The 23,311-nt window shown below is 39.0% G+C and overlaps 1 protein-coding gene across 4 annotated transcripts in view; it reads right to left on the bottom strand.

The window, feature by feature from the left end:
- Nucleotides 1-8,098: 8,098 nt before the first annotated feature.
- Nucleotides 8,099-23,311, bottom strand: part of TRIQK (triple QxxK/R motif containing) — a 63,572-nt gene continuing 48,359 nt past the window's right edge. For all 4 annotated transcript variants that reach the window (XM_075743730.1, XM_075743732.1, XM_075743733.1 and 1 more), the window contains 2 exons: nt 23,095-23,180; nt 8,099-13,300 (listed from right to left, as the gene is read on the bottom strand). In XM_075743730.1, the coding sequence (XP_075599845.1) occupies nt 13,187-13,300; nt 23,095-23,180 (200 nt within the window). In that variant the 3' untranslated portion in view covers nt 8,099-13,186. The remainder of the gene's footprint in view (nt 13,301-23,094; nt 23,181-23,311) is intronic.

The following is a 23,311-nucleotide window of genomic DNA, read 5'->3' as shown; positions in this document are numbered from 1 at the left end:
TAAAACCTGGCAGAGGTGGAATTTATGTGCTTACATCTAAAACAGAGATTCTGCTGTCTAGTCCAGGAGGTTTCCAAACTCTCCCTGACTTCGGCTGCCAGTACAAAAGCTCCCCAGACTTCTTGAATTGTGCTGATACCCGAGAGCTTTTCAGTCTTAAAAAGCTCAAGTTGCCCAACATGCAGTTCAGATGCCAGCTTAGTTGGGACCCAAAAAATATGTTCCTCTGTTTATCTTCCCCCAGGGCTGCTTTGAGCACTCTGAAAATACCTACCAAAGAGCTCTGAAATTGATTTTACATAAAACCCAATGGCAGCTATCAGTTTCTTTTGAAATATGGCCGCTGGAGTACTCCTCTTTTTCTAAGCTACTGCAGTATTTGAATGGGATATGAGAGGTACAGTTCAATGCCCCACTCTGCCCAGTCAGAGCTCATTCCTCTCAGTGTGAGACTTTCTCATCCCTTCTTACAGAAAAGGAGTGGTACTTTCCATCGGGACTGTGATTTAGAGATGTGACGGCGGCTCCACCTTTGACAGAGATGGTTTAGGCACCTACCATCGATAGAGCATTCAGATGGTGGGGAAAGGGACAAGTCTTCATGATGGCACAGAAATTCAAAAGCCTATTAAAAAGCCATTCAAAAGTGAGGAAGGGCATGGGATTTCAGACAGGCTCCTGACTTCCATATCTCCGTATCTTGTGATCAAGGTAAGTCAGACTGCTCCACTCTCAGGCACCTCCATGTGCTGTTCATGGACCCTGAGCACCCAACTAAGGATCAGGGACTGAGAAATTGCATGCTTCAATGGTAGAGTGTTTTGATGGGTAAAAACTTGATTGGTCTTGAATCCTCTTAAACCCTGGGGTTTGTATTTGAGAACCTCCAAATATTTTTCTGCCATCAGCCAGAGGTACGAAGGACAGATTTTTCCCCACTGTTGGAGAACAGGCTATGTTAACAAGGACTGATCCAGGTTTTATTAGGAATTAATTGCATGCACTATGTTTAGATAATCAGGTAGCAGATTTGCATGTAGAACATTTTACAGCCATTCTCTTAATAGTATGAATCTTGTCACAATGAGCAACAGGTGAGACGCACCTGTAAACTGCTTCTCTGAGTGCTTCACACCATCGATGTAATGATGTCCTACAATGGAATAATAAAACCTGCCAGGAAAATGAAGCTGTAATGTGAAATTCATGTTCGAAACTGTTTAAAACAATTTGTTTACTGAATTCAGACAAATGCCTCCAGACTGTTTTCATTACATTTAGTGCTAGCTGAGTCAAGGCAAAAAATACAAGGTTGATAATAAACTATGAGTCCATTCACATTAAGCAATAGATAGACAAATATCTTTGCTGTATTCCTCTGTGTGCTTCTATCCAAATGTGAATAAATAAATTCTTATTATTCACTCCTAGTAGTTCACTATGATGATGATAATAATAATAATGATAATAGTAAAATAATTTACATCTAAATAGAATGTTTCCTTTTAAATCATTCTACAAACCTTGCAAAATGATGTGGTGGGACTGCTTTATCCAGTTACTGAAATGCAGCCACCTTTGGAGTGAATCACAACATCTGCTTAAACATGGATAATATCATACTGTGTACTAGATTAGGATCAGGAGAAGGGAGAAGTACTGTAACTAAGTCATAATGAAAAGGAAATTATCTGAGTTGAGGTTTGTAGGAAAAACCACAGCTAAACCCCCTTAGCTTTGGAGAGAAGTTCTACAGGGTGTTTAGTAATTATTAGGTTTTTGAGATTTGTCTCATCCTAACGGCAAAATCTTAAGCTGTGAAGCTATCCCATCACCATGCTAGAGGTAGAAAAAACCTGCCGGTGACAGACCAGCACTACAGCTTCCCAGTGGCTGTGAAACATGTTCTGAGCAAGTCTCGGGATGAAGCCTGCCGGCACCACACAGTGAGCACAGTGGACTGCTTTTTAAGATGCCTATATTCATCCCAACCTATCATTTTTATCTTAATGAATTTAGTATTATTCAGTGTGGTGGATTTAATGAAAATATTTTGAAGTATTTAAATTATGAATGATTTAATAATTAGAAGTAAGTATTTTAACCCATGACTGAATAATGTATACAACTATTCAATTTATTTTTTGGAAATGAAGGTCTAGGTTTATTCTTTTCCCTATATTTTCAATTCAGAACTCTTCAGAAGTTGCAATTCTGCCATACTGGCTTCCTGCAAAATATAGTGAGTGCAAAACAACTTATTTAATGCAGCCCAAGAAAACACACATTTGTGTGGGAGACAGAAAGTGATACAGTCTCCTAAAGTTCTGCTAAAATCTCAGTGGTAGTTAAAGATACAGCTGTGTGAAAAACATCAGAAAAAAACAAGTCACAACTCGTAAACAAAAAGGATATAATTATGCCAGAGCAAATTTAAAACCTTTATGCCAAAAGTTGAATTACTTTGAATGTGCCCAAAGAGTCTTTCTCAATGCAAAAGTCAAGCTTGTTCATACATATTCAGCCTCCACACAGGCGACAAACATGGGCCATCCTGGGAGCAGCTGAGGACAGCCCTTGAGAGATCACGGGCCCTCAAACCCAAGCACACCCAGAAGTAAATTTAATATGGCCATGGCATGAAGTTGGTCAGTGTGTTACCAGACAGGTTGTTGCAAAAGTCACCTGTGGTCCACTGTGGACAGGGAGCAGACAGCCTGGAGGGCAGCAGCCCTTTGGAGGCATGTTCATGCATCTACAACTCCAGACTGCCTTCTACTCCCCAGAGAGTTCTGGTGTGGGCAGTCGTTCACCGTACATCCAGGATCAGCTGAGAATCAACCCTAAGCCAACCCAACCTCTAAATTCCCTTCATTTCTGACTGCAGTTGGATTTAGATACAGTCCTCCTGACAACTTAGTGTATAGACTCGATGTCCCCTGGGGCTTCAGCTCATCCTCCCACGTGTATTCCTGCCTTGGTTTTGCCTCCAGAGTATTGCTTGCTCGGGTCTACTGCACAGATAAGCCTTGTCAATACTTAAACTGCTCAGAGGGCTGATGCAGCAGCAGGGAGCACGGTCAGCCGCCCTGGCCCTGCAGGGACTCAGGGCCCCCAGAGCAGGCGATACCACTGGGAGAAGTACGTCGCTAGAGCATAACCATGAACAGAGTCTTGCCTTTTCCAACGCAAGCTGCCCTGCCAGAGGCGCTGCTCCCATCTCAATGAGCAAGGGCCATCTGTGCCAGCCACAGTGAATCAAGCCATTATCTGTGTGGGCTTTTTTTTTTTTCTAAATGCAGCTGCCATATATCCAAAAATCAAGTCATTAGGAACATTACAGTATTAGTCAAATCAACTTTGTTTTTCAGAGGGATGAAAGCCAGTGATATAATTCACAAATAGTGGGTGTTGGTGGGTGGTAGTATTATGCAGAGGTTTTCAGGCTCTTTTCTCCTGTGTGAGCAAATTTTCATTCTTGGAGACACATCCTGTGTAACAGCTGTTGAAGGGTCACACAACGTTTGTTTTTCCCAAGCTCCAAGGCAGAGTGAGTTGGCCGAAGGCTTGGGATTCAGATGGAGAGGCAGTGATGCTCCTCTGGGCCATGGCACTGCTGTGGATTTGAGGCTCTGGAAGAAGGGTCTGCTCTGCTTGCTGGTTGCTGTCCTCATTTCAGGACCATCTATTCAGCCTTCCACATCACTGATTATCCTCCACTGGGACATAGACAGCCCAAAGCTTTTTCCACTGTGCTTTCCAAAGAGGAACAACAGTGTCTTTGCTGGAGTACTTTTTCCCAGTTCCACCTCCAAGGATGGCTGTGATGTCTGCCTCTAAATGATTAAAACTAGCATATAGTAAAGGTTTTACAGAATATCCACTTTTTCCTCCTCATTAAGCTGCCAACTTCACATCTCAGCCTATGCTAAGGTCAAGGAACACCTTGTGAGAGGAGCAACATAAGAGAAAAATCTCTCACACATGTGACAGTCTCTGTATTCCTCAAGACTTCTGAGACACAGGAGAACTTAGTGCATGAACATGTTGCTGGTGGATCTGTTTTTGATATTTGGCTGTAAGGCCCGTAATAGTGGGGTATCTATATAAGCTATAATTTAATGAACTGAGAGCTTTATTTCTGCAGCTCTCTAAACTGGGGCAGTTAGGTAGCCTGGTGTTTTGTAATCCTGTTTTACTTAATTAAAGTATTTCTGTTGGCTGGGTGAAAAGATGTGTTACCCTATTACTAGCACATGATGAAAGGAGGCAGACATTATTAGTGTACATGACTCCTTCCTCAGACCCCATCAGAGCTAGGACCTCTGTAGTTCCTCTGGAACAGAATTAGAATATTTCTCATTGAAATGTTTTTTTGTTCATATTCAGCTGCATAGATTTCCCCATTACAAGTATTAAACTGTTTGGTTATCCGTAATGTGCCTAGACTTTTGCAAAGGTTCATTTACAAATGTACCCCTGCTGTTAGGCTAAGGAAGGTTTATTTTAGCACTTGCCACTCCTATAATCCTGAGTTGTTAATGAATTGACCAACTTTTCATCATCCTTAGCATGAGAGATACTTCTCATGATCTCAACTCTTACTCCTGAAGAACAAGATTGCACTGGGGTCCTCTCGTAAGTTTTCTTGGGTTTGTGCCATCGGAGGAGGGAGCGCATAAGAAGCATCTGGCAGTACATCTGCATCCAGTCCCTGCTGACATCCTGAGATCCGTCTGCCCAGGCTCACTCCTCCCTTCATGCGGAGCTTGACATATCTGGTACCCCACTGCCAGACAACCTCAGTAAATACTCCTCTGTCCAAGGGAGGCTGAGTCACTTTTTCAGTGTCTTCATCCTGTGTTATCTCATTGCTAACCTGACGGAAGAGTATGCAGTCTCTTTCCAAACTGCTGACGGCTCTCTGGAAGGAATCTGCAAGCTGGAAGGCTTGATCTAGGTGCAAAGATCAAAATCAGCCTTCTTCAGACCAATGACCCTGAAGTTTTAATTCTTTATAAAGGACACAAAAACTAAGACGGTAACTGAGATAAATGTTGATGAGTGGATGTGATACATCCGTTCCTCAAGACTTTGCAAGGAAGCAGCAAGGAAGTGCTGAAGGCCCCCAGGACAGCTCCATAGTTAGCTGATCGGTTGAAAGTCAGCTATAATTTTTTTCTGTTATTCTACATCACTTTGCGTTATACATTATGGTACGCTCCCTCTGGTAGACCCTTTCAAAGCAACTGAATAACTCAATGCTTAACAAGGATACTTTAATTTTCTTGTTTAAGTTCTGTGAAATACAAGATCATTTTTCATTCTGAGTTGGTAATGACAGTCCCCAAATTAGTGACGGAATGGGGGAAATAATAGCTTTGTGGAAACTACTCTGGAGATATGTACTGTAAGGAATGATTAATATATGACAGAGGAGTGAGGCCTACTTTTGTCCTTCATAAATGCGCACTGTAATGAAAATTTCCTTTCTGTATTATCTTTTAAATTTAACATGTTTTACACCTTTGCACAACTCCTGTGCTGCAGGAACGATTCTTGTTTCCAAATGCCCTTGCTCACAGGGAGCATTTTTTCTTTCTTCTCTCTGTATACTTTACATGAATTTATCTTCTGTATGTAGCAATTCATTTAGTAAAAGACATCTCTCCTGTGTATATGAGCATAACATAGTGTAGCAGAAACATTTGCTCCCGTGAGTTTGAGGGTGCAACAATCACAAGCAAAAAGTAGATGATTGTCTCAGACGCATTGCCTCTCCATCATCCTGTAACACTGACGTAGTCCAGTCAGAGCAGTGTGTGTACAAGAGGGTAAATAACACATGTGGAGAGTCTCTTAAGCATTTATTTTGTTCTTTTCAGTTGTCCTTCAGGCATTACCCATTCCATCATGATATCAACTTGAAAATTTCCTAATACAGAAAGTAAAACTCGTTGACAAGGAAAAATTTCAAAACCATTGCTCTTGTTAGAGTCATAGGTCTCATATTTCTGTGGAGAATTTATCAAATATCAGCATCACAGTCTTTGGAAAAGGTGATACATATTACAAGTAATTCCTATTTTGAGGTAACCCTTAACCAAAGGGAGATAATTATCATTCTGTAACATTTCACATGAGAAGCTACATTGACAAAACTCTATCGCCTGCAAACAAAGCCACTTTTCTATCAATTAAAAACAGCTGATGACTGGTTTATGAGAAAAAAAACAAATACTGATGCATTCTCATGAATAACACAATCGTGTTTATAACTTGCCTTATTTCAATGTGAACTCACAGGCCTTCATGCATAGGGGCAAGAACCATCAAATAGTATTGACAAGAACAGAGCAGATTTTAAAGGGCTGCTCTTCAAAGTAAAAATCTATGTAGCGCACTGGGAAAATTTCCCCCACATATATTGCCTAACTTTAAATGAGTTTCTGGCTTTGGTAATGATCTGAAGAAGCCACTCTACTCTCTTCTCTGTTCAGCACATCCCATTATTGCTGGAGCAGCAGAGACACAGTGGCACAAAGGTAAAGTATTGCCTGAGAAGAGCAGCTCGAGAACAGCTACGATTAATGAACAGATAAATGCAAATATGATTGTCTGTCTTTTAAGAAGGAACAGTCACGAGCTCATTGGGGCAGTGAGGACCCACGATACTGTTGTTAAAACAGCCCTGCCTTATGTAGACAACCATAGCACCTTAGCTCATCTTTTAAATGAGAAGCTGAAGGAAGCTATCAAAAGGGAAGCAAGCAAAAACTGTGCAGGCTGCTCTGAAGGCTCCTCAGGCAGGAAAGGCTAAATAAAGCTGCCCTGAATTCAGAATTTGCTGTCCTTCCCAAACCAAAGCAAGTCTTACTATAATACACAGTAGTATCTACTTGAGGCTGCTTCAGCTCCAGCCAGGTGAGAGCAGGGGAGATGGGAGGTCACTCCCCAGCCCCTCCTTGCAAAAGGATAGTGTCAACAGTTTTCCGACCAAAAGCAGTAGGCATGAGCATGGCATTCTTTGACTGGAAAGCAGTCCCACAGACACTATGGGAAACAACTCTGCAGACGCAAGTTTTAAAAGGACAACAAAAGACAATTTTTTCTGGCACCTCCCTGAGAACCTAATAAAGCAAAGTAAAAAACCTGAACATCTCAGCTTCTATTTACTTGTGGTAACAAATCAGACACCAGAGATGGTAGGAGACTCACCCTGTAGGTTAAGCTCTGCTCTGATCTTTTTTGTAACCTGTCCAAAGCAACCCAGGACCACAGTCCTACTCTAAACACCAGCAGCTCCCCACTGAGCAGAGGTGATGCTTTAGGAGTGCAGAATCAGCAAAAGGGCTCCCCTGCCATTTCCCTCCCTGTCCCTCCTCTCTGCTGACAGGATCACAGAAGAAGGTGTCTCTAGAGAAATGGGGACATTGCCAGTATCAATACATTTACATTTAACTCATAGACTACTACTAGCTTGGCACAATGTGACTTTTTTAATACATGAAGGCAACAACAATTAACCTGACTCATGCTTTGTGTAAATCCCCCAAACTCTGTTTATTCCCTACTTAAATAAATGAACCGCTGATCCAATGAGAAGCTGTTTTGTTTCAGACATCTTTATCTCCTCCTAGCCCTTTTTTTTTTTCCTATGAAAATTAAGAACTTGAGGTAGCTCTAATTTGATATCAGAATTAGCTTTTCTTCCACCCTCTTCTTGAGCAACACAGTGAGTTGTGAGGTGGTTATCTCCTGGAAGAACTGGCCATTTTACTTCGATTTTTTTCCCTTCTTGTTCCCAGAGGAACTGCAATAGGAGAATGACATCAGTTTGTCACCAAACTCCATACTCACCTCCTGTGGCTCTGCTCCTTAAAATTCCAACAACTCTTTGTGAAATGGCAACTTCCCAAAGATCTATATGCTGCTCAGTTTTTCCAAGGTTCAGCAAAATGAAGCTCTTCATAGCTCACATTTATAACTGACCTGAACAAACACCTTTTAGGGAGAATTTGGGCAAGGCATGAACTGTGCTGTCAGCTTTTATCTCCTTTTTTTAGTGATTCAGAATAAGACAACAGAATCAAGCCTATTGTTTGACTAGTCACGTATTTATTTGTGGTTTTAACATGCAAAACCAGTATAACAATTATAGAAGTTAGAAAAAATATGGCACTGAAAAAAGTATTCATGCAGAATGAGGCTTTTACTTGAACTATCCTCCACAATCACCAGTTAGTTGATTTGTCCCAATATTTATAGTTCATCATTACAACTGCCAAAACTGGCAACCATCACGATTGTTGTCTTAATTAAGGACAGTAAACAGATTGTCCCATTTTTTTTTTTAATGAAAAAGTCTAAAATGTAATACTTCACAGTTTAACATGTTTATTCATTTAAACGAGCTAAAAAATAGTGGTGTGACATCTGCTTGAGAGACACTGGTACCTAACATTTTGGCTGTCTCCCCACCAATTTGGTTGTGATTAAGGAGGGATAAAAGGAAGAGTAGAGGATTCTGTCAATTAAATGCATTGATGAACTACAATAAATATTTTTCCACTCTTGGAAAAGTACAGCAATACATCTACGAAATAATGTATTACAGCAAACTAAGAGGATGATGGGGAAAAGTGTTGCAAAATATCTTCTCGGCTCTTTCAGGGAAGAATACTGTAAGCATGAGATCACAATCTTTGCCAGTTTATTCATCTCGTGGATTCATTTCCCAAAGTGCAAGCATAATCCACTACAAAATCTTTTAAGAAGCAGTTCCAACATCACATTTCTTGTGCCATATTGTTATTTTCTTAGTCATAAGCACCACTAATTATTATGCTACTGTAAGTAAAACTTGAAATGCGATCAAGATATGTAGTATCCTGTTTGTTGGCACTCTAACTTGCCTAGTCTGCATTTCAAGTACAGTCCTTTACTAAGAATTGTCCTGAATGCATTTGACCTTCACCAACTGGCTCAGTTGTGCCTTATAGGCACAATCCCGTATCAGAGCAAAACGAATCATCACTCTATCGGGAGCTGCTAGCAACAGTTTCCTCCCTGAAAGGGCAGCATTCCAAACTTGGCCCTAACTCAGCAGATAAGCCTCTTCCATGGTAGCAATTTTCATGGAAATGGGATGAGCAGTTTTGTAGGGCTTACACTGTGCCTTCATTTAGTGGGGTTGTTTAAAAACTGTTTTCAAACACAACTTGTTAGGTCAACTATTCTAGGTGACACCTAAACAGATGAGTTTGGTCATGTTGCGTATGTTCGTAGTTACATGTTGCAGCATAATCTCACAGTCTACGTGTCGTCCCTGCTACAGCTGGTGTGATGTATGGAAGGAGCTATGACAGATCCTGAATCACATGATATCTATATGATACGCAACAGTGAACTTTAAATAAAGCGTTCTTCAAGAAAAGTTTAAATATATCTCTAAGGTCCATTAGGGAAATGCTTAACATGCCTCCTAAGCTTCCAGTAAAATATATTTATGGACTCTAGGAAATAGAGTTAAAGCCTGTCCTTGGCAATGTTCACCAGCAGCACTAGTAAAACTAGTATTGAGGCTTCTGTCCTGAGATGGTCTACATGCTGGTTCTGCTTTTGTAGGATCAAAGGGAAAAGGAAAACTGCTGAGGAAAGATTTATTAAGCAAAATCACTGCTGGAAGACTGTTGTGCCTTGCTAGACAGAGATTATTCCAGATGGGACATCCGCTCCCACCCACAGCACGAGGACTCAGTACAGGCATCTCCTCCACAACCTCTGCTGGGAAGAAATTCAGTTTACTCCACAAGCAGAGGGCAATAACAATACTGACATCTACTCTTTCCCCAGAGGTGAATATCCTTGAAAAAAACTGCCCCATTACGCCAGGGCTGCTGTGTAAACAGTTTGATCAGCAACCTTTCTTTGCAACAAGCATATAAAAGTACTACTTTTATAATAAAGTTAAGCTCTCTGAAGTTGATGGGAGCTACATGGAACAACTTTGTCTGCAGAAGGAGATCTGCTCTGTTGGTATTGGGTAGGATGCCAAGGGAAGGTCTCTTTACTGTCTTCTAAGTATTCATAGGCTATGCTTAGTTTTAAGGTGAGCTTAGGGGCTAGAACTGCCTAGAATAATCCACATATTCTAAAACTGGTGAGTATCACTGCTCACATTTGAACATCGTGCTGTTTAGATCGCTTTAATGTCCTTTCAAATGTATATATAATTGTGTGACACATCCAACATTAATAAGAGCACAAAAATAGTAAAAATACATTTATTATTAAAACAGATACTGAGCAACTCATACAAAGATAGGTGGTCCAAAAACCAAGAGGCATATTTCAATCTCAGATATAATTAAGGGCAAAATAAGCCACATGTTTGCAAGACTAAAATCAGTCTCAACTTTAAAATACCAGGCATGGACAATGTAGCCCTCCAGAAGGTGGAAATAACTTCAGGTCTGATTCTGATTTTCCCTTGGAGTAAATCAGTTGTACTTTCAGTCGACTCAGGGGAATCATAAATTAGTAAGCTCAGAATCAGACCTCATTGCTAATATTGTTGTGCTTGTGCCTTTTAGAAAACCAAGGATGAATAATTTCATGAAAAGTGGGAGCTGTTAGCTTTACAAAACCATTGACACAGTCTCATTAGAAATTATTGTACTGATAAGAGATAAAGTGTACTTGCTGCGATATTTGACATGTATTTCTATGTACACTGAACAGGAGTCTATCCAGTTCATCTACACAAAAGGAAATTTTCTTGGTACATGTGAATATCTTTCACATGAATGAAAAGGCCTAACTTAAACAAAGCCAACAGACAAACTGCAAACTATGGCACTTGTGGGCAATATGGACTGATAAGCCACAAATCAGGGAAGCTGCTTCAATCAAACACGTATGCGCTTCGGATTTTGTCTATGAGTCATAATTATGGGAAGTGCAATCTTCCTGTTCTAGGAACTTCATGTTCCTAAATTTGACAGTAAGAATAGCTTGCTTTTTCATGGAACTGATTCAGAGAGCAAGTTATGAGACAACCTGCATGAAGGGGATAACTACACATCATTCTCAGGCCACACATCACCCAGAGAGCTACGTGCAGACATTAAGAAAGCAATCCTTCCAGCATTTTATGGAACAAGAAAATTCTCATGCAAAGTAACAGGAGAGGTCTGCAGCTTCTGTGACATGTGGTGTGGCACTGGTGAAGTGAAAGGCACGTCACATCCAAGGAGACAGCTTGTGATGTGCTCTTCTCTCCACTGAAAGTCGGGCCATGTGTCAGATAATGCTTCACCACAAATGCAACAGGTTGCTGAGCGTTGTTCACGTGTGCAAGTATTAGCAGACTATAGGTCATATAAATGCATAAATATTAGGATTTTGTGTCTCTATCAGTCATAATTAGAAAATGAGAAATATTTGCACATATACGTTTATGCTTCTCTTTCATATTCTTCTCGGAAGACTGTTGTACTCTGCATTTCTAGAGTTGTTTTGCATTGCATAAAGTGAATGAGGAGTATGACAGGTAAGAAGTGGATCCTTAGAGACTCATAATGTATATGGTCATAGTTACTGTATGGTTTAAAAATTAACTGTATTGATCTAAGTTCCTTAAGTGGTGATAATAGGACTGTGTCAATTTAAAATAAATATATTTTCCATTATAATATTTGCTATGATTTGTATCCCTTTGTCTTCAAAATCACTGTAAGAAATTTTAGCTGAGCATTTCTGGAACAAGTCAGTAAATATCTCAGTTGCAACTAAACCTAACATTCAGCCCTGAAATTGGTATCAAAGATAAAGCCAAGCTAGTTTGCTAATAGAATTTCAGAATTATGATAACTTTTCTGGAAGCCAATCTGCCTAACTCCCTTGCCACATTCATCACCAACGGCTTTATGCTTTTCTTGGTATCAAAGTGAATCCGAACTAGAGAAAGACTGACCACAGTTTTAAGAGGATCAAAACTGAACCTTTACAACCACAAGCTCAGTTATATGCCAAAGCCGAAGCAGCAGACCGGGATAAAGCCAGAATTTCACAGGTCCCTGCAGCTGCTTTGACATACCTACTTCTTCAAGTGGCTTGTGGTTATCAAAGGGATCAGAAATGTTTTCGACAGTGCATATTCTAAAAAGTACTTTGCAAGAACTGAAGGATGTCATGGGGCCAAGATTTTCCCAATTACTAGAACGTATGAAAAAAAAAGGTTTCTTGATACTTACAACTTCTCACATTAGTTTGATGATTAAAATGACTGCAATTTTTTTGCAACATCCCCCTAACAGGTAGAGCAAGTTGATACCACAACCAGCGGGAAGAGTATAATTAAAATAAGATTTTGACTTTATATTAATAGAGCAATACACTAATTAAAACCAACATCGACTGAACTTTCTATTTACACTAGTTCAGACAGCACAGGAGGCAAAGAACTGTGTTTCAGAGGCATATGCGAATGTTAGAGCTTCTGTCATCCAGGTGCCATTTCTGACAGAACACATGTGTGCTGAACAGTTGGCAAAAGAATGAAAAAAGATTACTGCAGATATATGGGCACACAGAATCTGGGATGACATAAAATTAAGTCCATATAGGAGGTGACAGACTGCTTCAAAAAAGATATTTTTTTCCTACAATTCCTTCATGCACACGCATGTGCACACACGCAAAAGAAAGATTAAAAGGGAGAGAAAGGATGAGGGGTTTTGATATATTTTAAATACAAATCAAGACAAGACTTTTTATTTGGCATTTCTGCTTTCTTTTGGGAAAGGAAAAGGAACTTAATTTGGCTATTAGGAAGCTTTGATTCCTAAATTTAGTCAAGGCAGACTCTCCTCCTGTGAAGTCAGCATCAATACCCATGATAATAATAGCACCTGTCTTTTCACATCAAAGTTCTCTGCCTGAGAAAAAAACAATGTAAACAATAAACTGGCTTTGGTGTTAACCAAATACACTTGCCGGGCATCAGTGTTCTCGTATTTTGGAGATCTGGAATGTAAAAGTGACTGACGTATTGTGAAACTTTCTTATGAATTTGGACCGCAAGAAATGGCATCATTTACTGTCTCACAGTGAAGGTACTGTGTGTTCCTGCGTAGTCTTGTTCAAGTTGAAAAAAATCTTGATGATAGATTCATTGCATCTGCTAGTTTTCATCTGGATCCAGATCAAGGTCAACTTCATTGGAAATGTTAAGATAAAAGAAAGCATAGAAAGCCAACAAAAATACCAGTATAGCTGCAAGGACAAGGGCAACTTCCTGTAGAAACAAGAGAAAAAAAATTTAAAAAAACCTGTTAGCAATAGTACCATATTTTCAGATAAATCAGGAATATATATTATTTCCATTCTATAGTGCACATCAAAATAACAGACATATATAATTGCATAAGGCATTGATACTTTAATGATTTCTTCTTTGTGATTACCATTTCAGAATGTTGTAAAGCCATTGACTTAATCAAGATTTTAGTGAGTCTGATATACTGCCAGAAATAAGATATTTGGCTTAAAGGTCTTTTGTTCGACCTAGAAACAGGAGCTTTACATCCTTTTGTTATGCTACTCCTTCCTTTTTAAAAGAAAAGACAGAATTCACAAACCACAGTTTTGAACACAAATTTAAGTTATGAATTTACACTGTGAATTTTGATGTTTTCTAGCAATATGTTACTGCTTTTTGCCAACAAATTTGTAATTTTTTAATGAAGCAAACACAGTATGGTGGAAGTCAATGAAAATTGCTACCTCTACCTCCCAACCTCCTGGCATGCATTACAATATGGAGCTACAAAATCTTTCAGAATTGGACGAAACTTTTCTTCCTTCCCCTCTGCAATAAGGCAAAAAGCACAACAATTTGCACTTGCCTCTCTTCCCATAAAATACTGCAACTTGCTGCATCTTTCTTAATTAACATAAAAGAGTCTTCCAAAGTATACATGATTTATAGCAGCTTTCAGAAGCAGAAAAATGTTTTTGTACTACTCGTCATACTCATTATGTGACTGCCTATCATCATATTCTATCTTAAGGCTGGACTCTGTTAAGCTCCAACTTTAGATCTCAGATATAATAAATCATACTATGATCATCCACTTCATAAAACTACTTCTTTCAATGTCACGGTATTTCACATTTTTAAATTTTTATTTTCCTATAGCATTGACTCTCATTTTGCTAGACAATGAAAGAAGAAATATAAATTTGAGAAAAATCCCTATGTTCCTTCAGCTCACAGAAAGTGCAGCTTCCACAGCTAACAACATGCACTGTGCTTCATTCCTTATCATCGTGACGCATTTTTAAAATCATGCACTGAGGTGATCACAAGGAACAGGTTAGTTTGTTATCCCCCAAAACAGTTTTCCCTCTACAAAAAGAAGCAACAACCTCCCTTCCAAATCTCAGCTTCATGTCAACCTACAAACCATCCGAATCACAACAATCCAGCTGTATACTTGAGAGAAGAAAAACAGTTCACTGACTTTATAACTAATCTGAATTTGTACAGAAGAAGCCACATCAAATCCACTCTGCCAGTGGCACTGAAAGGAGATGCCTACACCACACTTAGACAATCAGACACCCTTTACCATCCAAGGAGAGAATCTGACCCTCTTTGGTGTAAGATTCATTGTGTCCTCTAAAAAAGGTCAAGTGAATTCTTCCTAAAAAAGCCTACTTCTCCCCTTAGACTAGAAGGGGAAGAGAGGTGCTATCTCTGGTGTGGAGACCTACACTGTAGGACAAATTCCATCCCATATCTCTAGACTGATGGTGGCTTTGTGACCAACTTTGTATGTCCACTGCCATGAAGGAGTTAAAACTGTGTTAGCTTCATTTTTAAAAGTCTAGCCCATAATCTGGCATTCTTCTATAGAACAGCATTTCATTTGCATTTACATGAATGCATTATATAGTTTATCAGAATGTTGGATCAATAATTCAACATATGCCATCTAATAAACTTTGAAATACTACTGCCTAGTTGGCGTATGCTCTATAGGAGTCTTTGTTCTATAGAAACCTTTGCTTTAAATTTTATACAGATGATTAATTGAGATGTACTTTAAATTTATTTTACCACATTAAAATTGCTCCTGTAAATTTGCGGAGGCTGTTTGCCACAGATTTCAACTACATTTTCCTCTTAGAATTATATCATCCTCTGAACCTCATCCTCCTGATTTCATATGATTTGATTAAAAAAAAAAAAAGTACATCTAATTCACTAATACATTAAAGGAAAGTGATTTTTGCTTTGTTGCAGTTGCAACACGTCAGTATCTCACAAAAGGGCATGGCAGCATCAGACAGGTTTCATTTATTTCCTTGTATCCACAGCTGTGCTCCCAGACCCATCTGGCCACACAGCTACTAATCTTAAGAGGATGTAATAAACAAGTGACATACAACTGCAAGCTCCATCTGCTCAGGAGAGTGGACAACAAAACCGTACAATGCAGGCACCGTTCACACTTGACACAGAGAGCAAATTCATTCCAGTATTAAAAAGTTTTTTCCCTTGTTTGGATGCCACGCTTTCTGCTTTACAATAGGTTCACCTTTCCTCTCCCTTCTCCCCAGGCTCCCTTATGAAACACTGTTGTAGCAGCAGAAAAATTTGGGGGAATGTTTACATTAAAGATTTGTTTTCTAGGAAATGGAACTGGGAAAATCTTGAATTTTATTCTCAGGCTGCTCAGTAACTCCTTTGACGGGAGCAGTTCTTTAACTCCTCTGCCTAAGTTTTGCAGTGAGTAACACTGAGATAACAATACCACTTTCCTTACACAGGCTTTAGGAACTGGGTGGCTGGATCAGTATTTATTAACCCTGGGAACGAAAAGCCTTAATGAAATTCCAGGTTTGAGAATTATGCAAGAACCTTAATTTTGAGTTACTGAAGAAGGAAGAGTAACAAAAATCTAAAATAAATGGCCTCACAAAGGACACCTGGCTCTCAGCTAGGGATATGCAGTCTCTTAAGAATTGCATCCAGTTTATGAACTTTTATAAACATAAATTTTGCAATGTAAATACCAAATGAGATGCTACACCACTATTCTGTCTTCGCAACAACAGTATATATTGTCATTTTAATTTGTTTTATACTTATCAGGCTTTGCTATTTGTATTTTAAGCCATGCATAGAAATGAAATGTTAAAATACTCCCCGCTCAGCATATATAGCTCCCTTTCTCTTGCACTTTATGGATCATCCCCATCATCCCTCTGCGAAATCCATTTACTCAGAGGATTTCACCATGAATAATTAACCAATATAGAAAAGGTCCTATAGAAATAAACTTAAAATGATCACAGGACTTTTTCTCTTTTTTTTTTTTTTCTTTTATAACATGGTACAGAACACTAGGAAATAACATCCCTGCTCTCAAATCCCAAAGTACACTCAAAGAAGTCTTTAAAAGGAGCAGAATTTTCTATTATATTCTCTTATATTTAGAACAATGTCTGTAGAACCCTACTGACTTCAGCTTGGTTAAGTTTTTCAGAAACTTTTCCATAAAGGAAACACATGCCATTACAGCATAACGTAGATTTAATCCTCCCATCATTTTTTGTCAGGTTTATGTCTCTCGTACCAAAATACTTGGATAACATCCTCAGATTCACCCTGATGAAGCAAGTTGCAGAGCTGAGATCTAAACAAGATTAATCAGAAGATGAAAAAACAGGGGTGAGGAAAAAATGTTGGCTGTAATAATACAAATCTGGACACTGTGTATGGCAGCATATCCTACACATATAGAGAGATATCACACTTTCAGGAAATTTCAGATTTTTTACATATTTTTAATTGTCCTCCAAAGAGAATTGTACCTTTTTTATCTGAAACCAGTTTAAAACTAGTTGAAAGAGTATCACAAATTGCTGTCTTTGAAATGCTAAATTATCCCTAGCTATTTCTGAAAAGAGATGAAAAGAAAATCATGCTGACCAAGGATACCTATAGAAATAAAACAAACATACATGGACTTGACAATCAACCTTTTTAACCCATATAATTTCTAACTGGAAGACTTTATCTGGATATTCACTGTGACCATTTTTTAGAGTTTCAATGAAATCATATTTAAAAATTGATGTTTACTTCCTTAATGCTGGACATTCTGCATCTGCTACAAGGTAACAAAAGTAATTTATTATCTTTTATCAGTAATTTTTATAAGGTTTTTATTGTAAAAATTTCAGATGGAACAAAGATCATTATTGTCTCAAATAATGAGAACAAGTTACTATTACAGAGTCATCTAAAAGGCCTGGCTATATGATCAAAAAGCAACAGGATTCATTTTAATACAGCTAAGTGCAAGATAATACATACGGGTATCAAAGATGTAGATAGTACTTACAAAATGGAGGACTCTGCCTTGAAAAACTGTGACTCTAAAAAGGTCTTTGGATTGAAGGGGTAACCACTCCCTCAGTGTGATCTCTGGATGTGCAAAGGCAGAGAGATTTCCAGTAGGGAGATGACTGGTATTTATTTTATGTTACAGAAGAACGAGAGGGAGTTTGGTTACAGCATAGAACTATATATGCCATACACCTGTATTTAAGTAAGGCGCTTCACAGTGTGGGGTCCCTCTCAAGGTCCAGCTGCAGTTAGATAAGCTCAGTCTTGAAATAAGATGCCATTTCCTAGGAGCAAGAATGATTGAACATTCCAGTTACCTCTTGGGAAAAATATGGACTTCCATGGCTGTGAGTCTTTATGGTCAGATCTCTCAAAGGAAAGTACATTTTTATTTAGCTACTGGGAAGAATACTTCAACTTGGGCTTGTGTGAAAAGGAGGTCCTGGCTGCCAGCGTTGGAGTGGGCGAAATCAGCCCTCCAGATTGCTCGCCTCTTTCAGGGCCCCAGGAAGACTGGGATTACTTACATGGTCAGTGCTATATTCTGAACCCCCGAAGTACCAGATTGTTAAAAGTAATGGCACTTTATGCTCCTGTGTTTCAGACTTTTCTGTATAGGATCAAAAGAAGTTTCCTTCTTTTTTCAGGAAATTTTCCTCCAATTGTATTGATTTCATTTCAGGCATTTGAAATTTTGTTGTTGTCAATTATCCTTTGAAGTGTTAGAGACGGCCATAAGTAGAGAACAAAGCCTAAGAAAGATGGACTACTGCTCCGAGATGGTACAGAAAATCCTCCTAAGTTTCTCCTTGGTGCATCTTGTTCACATGCTGAAAGCCAGCATGATTCCTGTACTTAAGCGTACAGGTCAGGCTAGGGTCAGATGGGAAATCTGATTTTGTTTTTCTCTTTGCACAGGTTTTTTCCTCTCCCTTCCAATTCAAGGTCAGGGATCAATGTCTGACTACTGGGATCACTGGGAATATCACAGTTAGTCCACTGGTGGCACATTAAGCTGCCCTGCTCTTCCACGTGAGGCACATAAGCTGCTTTGAAGACCCAGTATTTTCTCCGTTATAAAGTGCTTGGACTTCCTAGAAAGTATTTGGATGAAATTTTATGATCTGTAACATATAGAAGGCCAGATCAAATGATCTAATAGTCCCTTGTGGCCTTAATTTCTGCAAAGCTATGAAACTATATTCCCAACTTATCTTGGCAAATGTAGTTCACTAAGTTAGCAGATTATGAACAGCATGAAATCAGAGAATACTCTTTGCCAAAATACACTAGGAATGTCTTCTTATCTATTCATACATAACTTGTTCCAGATGAGATAAACTCTTAATAGTGAGCTAGCTAGCTACATAATAGATGAAGTAGATACACAAAAGAATAACAGACAGTAAGCTCTCCCTTTTTTAGGAAACATTTTTTTCCTTAGCTCAATGGATGTACTACATTGCTAATAATTCTCTATGGAGTGGTATTCTGCAGTCGATTATGTCTTTGCAAGTGGGTGTAAAATACTACTGTTCAGATTTGTGTCTACCTTTCAATAACAGAGAAAACTTCATCATCTATCCCACGGACCACTGATTCATTCTTGCAGCCTGTGAAAAAAATCTCTCCCCAAGAACTCCCATTACTTTCAGCCTCTGCATACCAAACCCCAGCTATATGGGGCTGAGCTTCCACACTCCTCAAACCACTTTCTGCTTGCCACCCTCCTGCTGGCACCTCTTCCTCACCCACTGAGAGCAGAGTTAGCACCAATGGTGCAGACCCCTTTGCTCCACCCGGTAAGGACGAGCAGGTGGGCTTCCACTGGCACGAGCCCCCCGTGGAGGGACAACAAAAAAACCACTCAGAGAAGGTTCCGAGGCTCGCTTTTTGGTCCTGCTACAAATAATTTTGTCTTAGCCAAACACCAGGAGACATGCAGCATACTGCTTTCTCTCCAAGTTGTTTCTCGAGACAGGGGTCCTGCTTTTCCAAGAGATACCATATATTTTGGCACTGTCTGTATTAGTGTCACATATACAAACAGAGCCAGCACAACAGCTCTGCTGCAATATTTAATTTTTAAACATGTTTAAAGAGCAAATATTACACACCAAATACTAGCATGGTCACCCTGCTTAAACTAACTTTTGATAGTTATTAGTGCTTAGCTGCTTCTCTGACATTATCAACACGGATAAAATCTCTCATTGGGGAAATTAAAAAGTACTAAATGCCAGTGACTGAAAGAAACTTTGTTACTTTAAACCTTGCATTAAAATGACAAGGCAATCAAAGTTTGACAAGACAAGCTAATTAGTATGCCAGCGATGAAATGTGAAGGATCTCCAGGGGATTGGTTCTGAAAAGTTTTATGTCATTTACAGGGCCTTTTTTTTAAGTGAATGTTGTCAGCTCTCATGGCAAAATACACAATAGTTGAATTTCATTATCTTCACAGAAATTAAGGACTAAAATCCCTTCACTATTTTCCAGTCCTCTTTTATTTCCCCCCTAAATATGACACCAAGTCTTAGTTTACAGCTGGGAATATACTCTTCAGGACACTAGTGCAAAACAACTCCAGAGGTATCAATGAGCACTAACCCCCTATTGTTTGAAGTGGCACTATGGTACTCAATGTGTTAGGTATTTCACAGAATTATAAAAATATCCCTCTTTCCGAGAGAGCTTGTACTTTTACATGTATGATAAGGATATCCTTCCTCTACAATATTTTTATTAACTGAAACTTAGCTTTTTATAAGAAAATGTTAATATATTTTGAAATGCTGCATACTGCATCATGCACTGAAACCTATATAAACAAATAAAATATATGGTAAACACATGTCTTTTCACAAAGATTTACAAGAACTTTGGACACTTCTATTTAAAGCGCTGACTACTTATTGCATTGCACTGTACTTACACCACTTTTTTTTTCCTCAACACAGACTGAAGTTAATCAACTGTCACAGCACAGAATCGAGGCCCTGCATCGTACACAAAGACTAAAACCTCAGCCTTTGGAAGGTGAATCATGTCACTTATCACCATCAGAAAACTTTGTTACTATGAAGTGACAACTGTGACGATACCTTCCCAAAGGAAGAGCTCGGGCACAATCAAAAGCTCTGAATATCAGGAAACAAAGGAATGCACACTCAAGCCTCAAAATAGTTTCATGAATGTACTTAACCTGATGGGACCTCAACTCTGCTGACTCTTCTGACAACCACAGACAGGAGGAGCAGTTGGTTTAACACCCTGCTGCCACACTAAGCAGGAGACTTCAAGAAATTCTTAGTTCAAAATTTATCCAGAAGACAACATAGGAGTATCTGGGATAGGTGTGGAGGATGAACGTAAGAAGATCGCTCTTGGACAGCTGGAGGAACTTAACAATGGGCCGAGCAAAACAAGCCCTGCCTGAGAGAGGGGGAGAGGTTACGGGGCTTCACAAGTAAGCAGCCTCTCCTGGGGTGGGGAGCGCAATTTCCCTGCGGACACTCCAGGTGCATCCGCTGCCCATGGTGAAGCTCTGATGAACCGGAGGGATAGAGCAGGGGGAAGAGTTGTCACTGCGAGATGGGAAGAGGTGCAAGCTTACCCTGAGATATTAAATATGCCTCGCTTCCGCGCTGAACGCTGCAGGGTCTGTCAGTAGAGTGCAGGGTTTTATTCTACAGGGATTGCCCATATTCTGGTAGAAGTATTGTAACATTTAGTAAGCCTGAGGTTGTTGGCATCAAGCAGGCTCAGTGAGAGGGATGCATAAAAAGGCCCTACTTTCCTTCCCCTGCAAGCACATCCCCGGAGGGAAAGGTGCCCAACTTACCTTCCCTTTTGCTTCATCTCTGTCAGCTTTTCTCAGCAATTAGGAAGCAAAGCAAATGACTGTGATCTGTTTGGGGATGATCCAGAGTCATATTTTAAAGGTCCAGGCGTTCAAAAAAATATATACAGCCGGATGACAATAATTTAAAGAATTTCCTTCCTCTTTTTTTTTTTAAAAGACAGAGGCAGAATTGCAAACCTGAGACATTGCACACTGCAACTAGCAGAACCTCCAAAGCACAACATCCCGTGACCTGGAGAGCATGAGTGTGCCTTGACGGCAAAACTCATTCTTACCAGGAAGTCAGGTGGTGTTCTACTATAACGTGCAGGAATATATTTGTACAAAATAAACCATTCTTGATTTCTTTACTCACTAATACTTGATTCTTCATTATACACATGATTACACATATGCTTCCCTATTCTCCCTCATTTTAACGTAAAAATTATTTAAGAAAATAAGGAAATAAAACAGGTTTTGAAGGACCAAGGTTCGTATTTTTCTCACTTGTGAAAAACATGCAAAAAACCTGTACATTTTAAAAGAACTAGGTTGTACAGTAAAAGTCTCCAAGTAGAACATCACTTTTAAAAGGTCATGTCATTGAAAGTAAAATGAAAAGAAAAAGTAAAATTTAATAAGAAAGGAAGGAAAAAACATTACACTCAAAAGGTTAATAATCTATCCTTTAAACAAAAAAGGCAATCTACTTTTTCTCATTAAAACCTGACACACAGCACTAACTGAGGAGATTATGTTGTGAAAACATACTGCATCGTACGGTAATGCTTGATCGAGATCAGCAATCAGGAGCAAAAAGAAAGCACTGTTTCGTGATTATAATAGCAAATTCTGGAAGACAACCAAATACATCATCTGGCAGCTCAACAGCTGTTACAGCTTGGTAGTAATACCTTGGCATTTGCTATAAGCTATAACTTGAAAAAATTGATTTCTCATCTGCCAGAAACAAGAAAATGTTCTCCTTTTAACATTTCTGAAGTTTCTTTCACTAGAATACCCAGGTATTTGATCCACTTTTTTATTTTGCTCAGTTTTTACCCTGGCTGCTAAGCTAATTGTATATCAATTTGATTCAAAAATAAGTGCGAGGGAAAAATACCGGATGCAACTTAAGTAAACTATGTGCGTTCAGATAAATTCTGTTTTGATGACACACTGGGTAGTAAATAGTACAAAATACTCCTAATTGTCCTCCTTGCTCACATGCATGGCCGTGATCAAATAGTCATTATTATACTTCATACCTGCTGAAAAAGGGACATTTCCAAAATAAAATTCAGTACCTTTCCATGTGTTTTGCTTTTAGTTAAGCCTTCTTTTTCCAAGTCAGGGGCAGTACACAAGGATGTAGGCTGAGATAATAATGCCGACAATTTACAATACTTAACAAACTCAGTCTTTAAATTACTCCTGGGTATAGTATAGTAAGAGGAAGGAGGAAGATGTTTATTGTAAGGTTTATAACTATATGAAATCATTAAAGCATTTGTTCTCTGTGTAGAGAGGTTCCCTGAAAAGATCAATTTGCTAAGCATACAGTACTTCATTGACCCTAAAGTAAGTATGCATCATAACAAGGACATGGACTACTTAAATCTTTTAGCATTTCAACTATTCTAGTTATTTTAGGGTTAAGTAAAAGCAATCCATCATAAATATTTTAGATTCTGGCATTCTACTTAGATTTTGAAGTGTCATAAACAATATCTCTCAGAAATCAATATTCACACAGTACATCTATGGGGAACAGAAACAACATATACACAAAGGTGGTATAAGCTATCAAATAGGTCTCTACCTTTACGCCTAGTGCAGTTTTCTTGGCCTCTGCTTTTAATCTTGTAGCTCTTAACATAGGCCTGGTTTTCTTATAATCTTGTTTTCCTAGAGTAGAAAAGCACATTTCATGAAAATGATGTAAAAAGAATATAAAGAATTTCAGCAATTATTTCAGTTGAAAAGTCAGATATAACATTTTGAAAACATCCCACAGTCCAGCACTTTAAACAGGAGCT

Source organism: Balearica regulorum, chromosome 2 (genome assembly GCF_011004875.1).
Source record: "Balearica regulorum gibbericeps isolate bBalReg1 chromosome 2, bBalReg1.pri, whole genome shotgun sequence".
In the NCBI taxonomy this organism is placed as follows: domain Eukaryota; kingdom Metazoa; phylum Chordata; class Aves; order Gruiformes; family Gruidae; genus Balearica; species Balearica regulorum.
This window is presented reverse-complemented; position numbering and strand designations above follow the sequence as displayed.